Genomic DNA, 9,802 nt, shown 5'->3' on the forward strand with positions numbered 1-9,802 from the left:
CATGAACATTAGGCTTGTACATGGGCATGTCTATGCCCTTTAGCTTATGAAAGGACTGGGACCAAATGTTAATTTGGTTTATCTGCCTATAAAACATGCCCATACACAGAATTCTGTACTAACAAAATTCAGTGAAGCATGACAGAGTATAGCTATGCATAGGATTATCACACCTAGTACTAGTGCACACTCTAGTACTTCTTTCAAATGTTGCTTTTAATGAAACTCAGGATCCTTGCTTGTTTGGAAAACAGAAAAGATACATGTGATGTCATTATTTGTGAATCTCTGCTTGTATTTTGAGATTGGAAGAAATATTTACGAGATTGGGGAAATGTTATTTTGTAATGAACTTTTGCCAGTCATTAGAAAAAAAATGCATCACACAAGACCTTTAACAAATGTAACATGCTGTTCTGTATATATCTAATTAATTTTAACATAGAAATACCTTTGTTTTTTTTTATTTTTGTTTTATTTCATTAAGCATATTATTTTATCCAGAATTATTACCATTATTATTCACAAGGACAAAAGATTTCCATCTTGACTGCTGAAAACAATCTGATTTTTCTGCTTTGTGATGTGACTTGAAAATGTAAAAGACTGAACTATAAAGAACACTTCAACATTAAAAAAGCACAAAACATCCAATGCTGTTGCAATATTGCATGCACTTATCATACAAAAGCCTGATGACATGCTATATTTTAAAATGTCTTCTGATCTGCAATATGAACAATATTATCTGACAGCCTAAACTTTATGACACAGGCCCATTACTTTCTAACAAGGCTTTAAACTGCACGGCACATTAGCGTCTACACTTCAAATGCCAGTGCAGGGAATGAAAGTGCTGTTCCCTTGAACCTGGATTGTTCACCTTGAAAAAACTGTTAAGATTTCGGTTTTGTCTCTTGATCTGTAACATTACGAATAAAAATCGCATCTTCTGGGCAATTTTCTTTCTCATCTACCTCATACATATATGAAGAAGCGATCGCGAGCACGTTTCCATCATTACTAAATGCAAGGGAAGCAATGCTTGTTGGATACCTGAAAAGAACATGAAGTGCTTTAATACACTAGTTGAAGCTCATAAATACAAAGGCCAACTATTCTGCTTTTAAATTTAAAAAAAAATTATGTCATAAAAAAATTCATCGGTGTAATCACTAATATCGTCAAATCTTCATTTTAAAGAGCATTAGGTAAGGGATGGGTAAAGTAAAACAGAAAAGAGATTTTAAAATACATAAATTCTGATATACATTTTTAACACACCTTTCTCTTTCTTTCAAAAGATGTGACTCGTTAAATTGTGTTCTAAGATATGTTAATGACTCACTTTTAAACAGGTGCTGTGATTAATGCTACTTGACAAAAACATAAGTATTTGTTGTCTACAAATGCTATTGCTCTAACCGCACTGCTATCCACTTCTCTTTTATTAATTATTAAGTTAAATAAAATTATTAAATAATGTGAAAGCTGAGTTAGGGTTAGTGTGTACTCACTTGTGAAACTGACAAAGTCTCTTCTTGTTAAAGCCATCCCAGATGTTAACATAGCCATCAGAGCCCCCTGTAGCAAAAGTGTTGTAAATGTTGTGAAAGGCTATAGCATTGACCGGATAGATGTTTTCCACACCATTCTCCTTGATTCGATGACATTTAAAGGCATATTTCTTCTTCTGCACTTCTGGGCTTGGATCAAGATATTCCACAGCAACCCTTCCTGCATGAAGATAAAAAAAAAGTTACAAAATTAATATTCTTTTCTTCTACATAGATCAGTGCTTACTTAGGGTGAAGCATATCCTTACTCTTGAACCTGGATTACTGTTATTTATGAAAATTTAATCTTTTCATAATCTTGAAAGAGACTGGGAAAAAAATGCTTAGAAGTTACAGTCACTCCTCCTTCCAAGGGAAATATCTAATCGTAATAAACATATTTATTCAGCACATTTCTCCACTATAGAGCAGACTCAATGTGCTGTATGCAAAAACAAACGACAATATAATAGTCAAAGCACATAATGATCATACTTGCACCACTCGCAATCGGGAGAAAAAGTAATAATAAAGTACACAGAATAATAAGAACACAGATGGGTGCACGCAACATAATATGCAAATGTCAACAAAGAACCATGTATTCAAAATGTTACATAAGGTGATTGATCCCACCTTGCTTTAACTCCTCACATGGAAATCCGTGGGACAATGTATGTACAATCAGTGTATCACAGTCTGATCAAAAGTGTCTAACATTTGACCTGTCTGTGTGGTTAATAATTAGAAATATAAAATTTGTGTAGTGCATACTCACACTCTTAAGGAGTATGCCCTTAAGAACCAGATCAAGACATGGGCAATATATGAGGGACAGAAAAACAAGCAAACATACACAACAGAACAATAAACAACAGGAATAAAAGAAAAAAAAAAAAACAAACTTAAAGAGGATCCAAGTAACAAGGACTATGAATATTATGATTATGGAAAAAAAAGACAAGCAGGTAAGTAGCAATAGGTGGCAAAGGGGAGAAGGGTGTGAAAATGGACTAGTATTTTGTGGACTGTTGTTAGGAGTAATGTTTAAAGAGGTACATTTTCAGCACACATTTAAAGGATTCAATGGTGAGTAGTTGGCAGATATGGAAAGGGAGAGAGCTCCATTGTTCCACTGCACAGTAAAAATTCTGTGACCATATGTTATTATTCTGGTGACAGGAATAGCCAGGAGAAGGCTGTCAGAGGAGGAGCTGAATTGTCTAGCTGGGACGTGAGGGAAGAGAAGTTCCAAGAAATAAGACAGGAGTCAGCAAAAAAAACAAAAATTAAAACATGGCACGGACAGTTTGTACTGAATGTGAGAACGAAAGGGTAGCTAGTCCAGAAAATTTTCAATGCTCTATGCTTCAAAGATAGGGCTTGTTCGAAGAGGGTGGTTCACATTGCCAGCAATATCATTGGCTTCTCATATAAAAAACCATCAGCCGATCTCTACATGAGGGCTGGGAGGTTAAAAACTGTCAGCATTATTCCAGACCCCTTTCACACACTATATCTCCAAATGCTAGAGAGAAGCAACTTGTTGCCAAGAAGAGTGCTTTTGTCAAGTCCTTTATATAAACTGATAACACTCTTGAATAGAACAAATGTGTATATGTGTGTGTGCGCCTCTGATAATTAATTCTGGTGGGTGGGTGAAAGTGTGAGAGTAACTGTACAGTTATGTGAGGTGTGCATATATTTTGTTTAGTTTATTATTTATTTGAATTTCCAACAAAGGAAGATTTCTATCTCTTTTGTGAACAGAAGTAGACAATAAAGATGCAGTATTTTTCTGTACTAACGATTAGTGAAGCAAATAAAGCTATGCACAACAGCTCATCTTGTCACACCTAATACTCTAGTACATTAATTTCATTCAAATGTTGTTACCTTCAATGGAACTTAGGACATATCCTTGCTTGTTGGGAAAACAGCGGATGCAGCGGGTTTGATACTTGAGATTAGACTCTCTTCGTTGCTGGACATATCCCATGTTTCTTAGATCCCAGACAAGCACTCGCCGGCCTGCAGTACCAACCACCAGGCGGTCCCCACACACAGACATTGTGTAAACCTGTCTCACACACAAAACCCAAATTGTTGCATTATTGTCTGAACCGGTTTTGACATTATATGCCACCATTCACACAAAGATCTAGACATGCTGTATTGCAGTGATAACAACACTGCACATCTAGATGATAATAACTAAAGATATGCAAATGTTTTTAACATGTCTGACAGAATTTGAAGGTTTTTGCTTTGGTTAAAACTTATGCCCATAAAACTGTGTAAATTGTGAAAAGTTATGCTTCAAAAGCTGCAGCACATATTTTAAACAGAGTGCAGAAATTATTCTTTATGCATAACTGCATTAAGTAATAAACATAAACAATATCAACTGATCCTCATAGTTTGTTAAATTAGTCCCTGCATTTTGTTACACAATTGCACTCACACTAAAAGAGAAAGAAACTGAGTGAGGAATTGGGGGCGGAGGTAGAGATCAAAGTCAAAGCATGTCTTTTTCTCTCTCTCCCTCACCACCAATACCCACACACGGAGGGAACGAAACACAGCAAAACAAAGCCCAAAGACATATATGTGTCCAGCTAAGAAGAATTAAAGCCATAAAATAGATGTAATCAAAAATACTGGTAACCTTATCAGGCTGGTTGAAAGTTCCAGCCGCAGAGGGACCTCGAGGGTCCCAAAGTCTGACTGTTGAGTCCCAGCTGCCAGATATGATAACATTGACATCTGGTGCAAACTCCACACATCGGATTGCTTCATCATGGCTACCCACTGTCATTTCTGTTGAAGGATAATGTTGAAAAAAATAAAGAGAAAACCTTTAAAAGAAAGTTACAACATTAAGCAATACCTTAGAACCAAGATATACATGATATACCCTTGGTAATATGAGAAGAAATTAAAAATATATAAAGCATGATTAATTTTCAATCTCTATCTCTATTTTCATCTCTGTTTCACCTTTCAAATCATGCCTCGAGATGCACTTCTTTTCTTGGTATTTTTATTAATTCTAAAAAGCAATACATAAATTTGTAATACCTGAATTTGTGTTGAAGTCGTACATCTTCAGCATTTTATCTAGCCCTCCACTATATGCATGAACAGCATCCTGAAAATATTATATAACTGGGTAAAAGCATGTAGGCAGAAAGTATGTGGCTTATATATACAAGATACAAGATATCTTTATTGTCTATAGTCACAAGAGACATAGAAATTTTTCTTCGTTGGGAGCTCCGAAAAAAAACAACAACAAAAAAACACACACACACACACACACACAAACAAACAAACAAACAAACAAACAAACAAACACCTATAAATACAGCCTGGTCAGTGGATCTATGTAAGGCTTTGTTGTAACTGGCTGCTATCTGAGCGGCGGCGTCCGTGCTGTAAGGTCCGGGAACATACACCAAAATGATTGTCACTTGTCCAAATTCACGTGGCAAGTAAAACGGCCGAAACGACACAGTCAGGATTTCATACGACACAGAACTAGTTATTTCACATATCGTGAACTCCGAGGCTCAGTTGTTGTTTACGAATATGCACAGCCCTCCGCCTTTATTTTTTCAGTATCTTCGTTATTCCTGTCATGCCTAATCGTAGTGAAAACCCTCGAGGTGGAAGTCAGTTTTCTTGCTACTAAGCCATATATTAAGAAAGTCATGAAAGTCAATGCGTATAATAAAACATTAACAGAACAGCTTCCCAGCAAAAGGCTTTAAAGCATAAGTGAAATTGTGAACAACAGTTGTCACCAGTCTTTACTTGCCTGAATAGTTGAAAAAGCTGACACACCTACATTAACTCTTCACCTTAAGATAAATGTGCAGGTCTAAAACAGGATCTCTTAAAAGAGAATGGCTAAAAACAACTTAGCACCTTTAACTGTTTTCATGCGATCAGTATGCTCGACACAATTGTTAATAATTCTAGATCAACATTATCGTGATAAATGTATAATTTTTAGCTTAGAATTAAAATAAGTGCTTAAAAATATTTCCTTTTAAAAATTCATCTGCCAATGGAAAACTATGAACATTGATCCCCACAACCTGCAAGTTACATAGGCAATATTCACATTCTCACAATGAAATGACCAACTTTATTAATCCAACTGGGCAATTATACCTTAGGAGGTGTGCTCAGCTACAAAAGTTATAAAAAAAGACTAAACAAGTATTAGTTACAAGATAAAAATAAGCAAAGTGATGCACTGTAGAAATCTTACATTTAGATCATTTTTTAATCACCTACATCATCACCCCACCCCTGCAATACACAACTGATAATTCATATCTGGCTCAGCAGCTGGACTGCTGAGGGTATAAATGATTTCAAGTGCCTGTTACTTCTGCATACAGCATGATCAATTATGTTCACTCCCCAGTCATACTTTGTTTTCCTTTCTCCCACCACTGTTGGCCCAACTATACTTCCATATATACACAAATACGAAGTAGATAGTGAAGTAACCTGAAGTTATAAGCCTATTCACTACTGCATGAGTATTGCCTGGTTCAACTGCTTTGCCAGCTTCAGGTTCAGCCCCCAGGATACCTACCTTAGATGTTGACATACTACCAGCCTAGCTGATTGCTCAAATTCATGTGGATCTCCTGTATGTCTCTCACATCAGACAAATTTGGGTGCCTGCTCCTTACCTTCTCAGGCTTCATTGTGTCTTTGTAGTTTAGCACAGTTACCAACTTCAACTTTCAAGGCTGGCCTTCTTTTATGAATTTTCCCCCAGTAGTTGGTAGTCTCCCTTTCTTAACATTCAATTTTTCTTCCCCTTCCCCATTTGTTTGTGCAACATGCTAGCTGTGCTTCAATAGTTGTTTCTCCTGTTGCTCTTTCATTCAAGTGCATTGAGCTCATTTGCAAGTAGAGAAATGTATCATATAAGTGAATTTAAAAAAAAATTATGATCCTTATTATAAATTAAATGCTGGACTTACTTGATATTCTCACTCACCTGAAAGCAGCAGTCCAGTACTGGTGCTGCATGCATGTACTTAATCCTCATATTATTTGCAACAACATCATAAAGACGAACACTGTCATCCCACGATGAAACAAGCAAGAACTGGTTTGATGATGGGCCAAACTTTACAGCTGAAATGCCATCTCCTGGGGGGTTGTTCAGCTTGAACTCACTTGGAGTTTCACCCATGTTAAGGAGTTGTTTGAGGCAGGTAACTAAACAAAACAATCACAAGAAGTACGGAAAAAGGAAAGTGGCTGGTACCTGAAGTTTTAAAGATCCTGTTTATAATCAAGACCAGCATCTGCATTTCACTCAAAATAATTAGCAACACCAAAGTTTCATGTCTATAATTTATAAAATAATATAAACTATGCCCGAGTATAAATGAAAATTTCTAACTTCAAAAGTAAAATATCAAGATTTAAAGTATGCCTTTATACCATTGATCTTTAGATATTTTGTAAACATTCAATAATTTAATGAAATAAGCTATAAAAACTTTTAGCGATTTAAGCAAAATGTCGAAGAAATCTCATAATGGTTGGAGTAAGTTTAAATTAATAAAGTTATAATTTCATTCCAAAACCGTAGCCTGGACGGAGGAGAGGCGAGTAAAATTTCGTTTTCATTGTCCACGTAGAAAATTAAACTAAATAAAAATATTTACACAGCACTCATTGAAATTATAACGACTGAAAATTACCAAAGATACAAGTGATTATCACTTTGAAACCAACTTGAACGAATACTCCACTCAAACACAAATCCGAGGCTACCGCGTTCAACAGTAACTCTAGTTACTTCCCATCTGAGCTAACTTCCGGTTTTGAAATAATCATTAAATTGGAAAAAAAACGATGAGTTAGTATGTAAGGTCTGTGGCAAAAGTAATACACTGCCTCGAAACGAAAGTTTCTAATCCAAACAAAATCTCTATATAATATTTAAAATAAGTAATCTTCTAAGGACTGTAATGAACGGCAGTAAAAGTAGCTGAAAGCTAAAAATGCGCGAGTAGCCTCCCTTTGTTCACTGCGCTTGTCTTTCGTCTGTGGAAAATTATAACAGTGATTATTCCATGTTCATCTTTGTGCTAGTTAAGTCACTTCGCTTTGCTAAACAGACTTTGTCTTTAGGCATAGGAAGTACTAACCACTATATTCATAACGCCGTTTTTCAGCATCGAAAATGAGATCCCAAAAAGTAGCATATATGTGATTTTCTTTTATCCTGATCGAAGATTCTCACAATTAGAATAGAATAAAATAAAAAAAATAATCTGTTGTTATGCAGGAGAAACCTACTAACGCGGCCGAAAATAAGAAATAATAGTAACGATACAAACCTTTTTAATAAATGTAAGATTCTTGGAACGCTTTTTGTTTTATTTACCTGTCAGTTTCTCAAATTTCTTAACTTGTCAGTCAGCAGCAACCAATAATAACTCATGTACACAGTACGCTGCATCCAGGACATGTCTCAAGCATGCATCATCTGCGTAGTCTTTTTTTTTTTTTTTTTTTTGGTCAGCTTAGGCTTATTTATTTATGTTTGCATGCCCATGAAATCTCTGCTTCAGTTGGATCGACTTATGACGTTTAAACACGTGATATGAGGCGGGGGGGAGATAAGTGATCAGATCTGTGAGTCAATGATACCATGGACGTGTATTTATAATATAAGATATAAGTTCGTGAGGATACAGATCTTTCCCATCGAAAAGTACCTCTTGTTCACCTTTTGGTCGTTTGTCATAAATATGGCAGCTGCACGAAAGCTCTGGTCCAGATTCTATATATTTTAAGCTTCTGGGTGACTGCATTTCAATTGCTTCTGCACCCTAGAGATATGTCCTCATTTCCAGCAGTTTTTCGCTGCCCGCCCGCAGTCCTTCAGGTTGGCCAAGACTGTACATACTTCATCATCTTTCATTCATATTTTGGCGATACCAGCAGATGAACAGCTATGTCTGCCTGTATTCGGGGGATCTAAACAGACGCAATCAGACATTCAATATTTGTTTCGATGTGTTGCCAAATGTGAAGTAGAGTTTCTAGTATGCGGTAAATAAGTTACCAAGGATAGAGGTCCTGCAACAATTTGCTGGATTTAATTTGTAGCTCCCGAATTACACATTACAGCCAGAGCAAAGACTTAGAGACGACTGTAAACGCTAAGACTAAGTCAATCATAGGACTTTTGACGATGGTCGTGGTCGAGAGCGAGATGATGGTCAAGGAGGAATAAGTTTTATAGCCTTTAAAGTGGATCAGTCTTTGGGAAGATCTTCAGTGCGAGGCGTTCCGTCGAGTTCCTTCGAGGCAACAGGTCCACATCAATGGTCGTCACAAGCTACCAGCGCCAAGGAAAATACGGCAGTCTAAGCCGTTAGCAAAAAAAAAAAAAAAAAAAAAAAAAGAAAAAGAAAAGAAAGAAGAAAAAAGTACAGTATAAACATTCTGATTGGAAAGGTGTGAAGAATGTGCTGTGGGATCTGTTTATCAGATCCGCACTCATAGTGGGCCATGTCCGAGACGCACAGCTCTTTTTCAGATGTTTTTGCGTGGCTCGTACGCAGACCGAAGATGGTGTTTAGTCCTTTTGGTCTGAAATAGTCCTGCTGAGAGTTGTACTTCTCATTCTTGCCTTTCCAGTCTAATGTATTTTCTTTTACAGGAAAGTCTTGACTTCTTTGTAAGAGTTGTTGGTCTGTCAACATCGAGCTGTTCAGATGTCCACTGAAGCACCACCTTGCTCTTGGCGAGGGTTCTGAGACCGTTCTGAAGCTCTCTGGAAGTCAATGTACTTGCATGCCAGAAACTGGAGAAAGACAGGAAGTCCTCGAAGAATAGAACAGAAATTGATATTATGAGAAAACACACACACACCCCATGGGGAGAGAATGGGAGGCATAATATTTCATGAGTCTTAACTGAGACACCCCCGCCCCTCGAAAGAAAAAGAGCATCGCATATCAAGAGTTCATCTAGTTGGTTACATCATCCCGTTGAAAGAAAAAAATTATTTCAGCCAGAGGCAATTTTTCTTTCCTTAGTGGTAGGCAAGTGGAAGCGTCAAGTTTGTGGAAAATAATGATAAATAAGTAGCAGGGGAATTACTAGAGAACATTACACGCTCGTTAGTTCTTTAGCATAGGACGATTTTTTTTATTAAGATGTAGCGCAAGCATCAAGACTGCCAACATGGT

General features: G+C 36.7%; 1 protein-coding gene across 5 annotated transcripts; it reads right to left on the reverse strand.

The window, feature by feature from the left end:
• Nucleotides 1-456: 456 nt before the first annotated feature.
• Nucleotides 457-8,173, reverse strand: LOC112563904 (mitotic checkpoint protein BUB3-like). 5 transcript variants are annotated; one of them, XM_025238373.1, is made up of 7 exons: nucleotides 7,987-8,173; nucleotides 6,583-6,806; nucleotides 4,638-4,707; nucleotides 4,225-4,376; nucleotides 3,453-3,636; nucleotides 1,518-1,737; nucleotides 457-1,056 (listed from the first exon to the last, which is right to left on the reverse strand). In XM_025238373.1, exons 2-7 carry the CDS (start codon nucleotides 6,778-6,780, stop codon nucleotides 897-899), a joined length of 984 nt encoding a protein of 327 aa, XP_025094158.1. In that variant the 5' UTR covers nucleotides 6,781-6,806; nucleotides 7,987-8,173; the 3' UTR covers nucleotides 457-896. The 5 variants fall into 5 exon arrangements, with proteins under 5 accessions (XP_025094158.1, XP_025094160.1, XP_025094161.1 ...); XM_025238375.1 differs by having other exon boundaries at nucleotides 7,940-8,173; XM_025238376.1 differs by lacking the exon at nucleotides 7,987-8,173 and adding an exon at nucleotides 7,332-7,469.
• Between the last annotated feature and the right edge of the window lie 1,629 nt (nucleotides 8,174-9,802).

The sequence above is a fragment of the Pomacea canaliculata genome, linkage group LG5 (genome assembly GCF_003073045.1).
Source record: "Pomacea canaliculata isolate SZHN2017 linkage group LG5, ASM307304v1, whole genome shotgun sequence".
In the NCBI taxonomy this organism is placed as follows: Eukaryota; Metazoa; Mollusca; class Gastropoda; order Architaenioglossa; family Ampullariidae; genus Pomacea; species Pomacea canaliculata.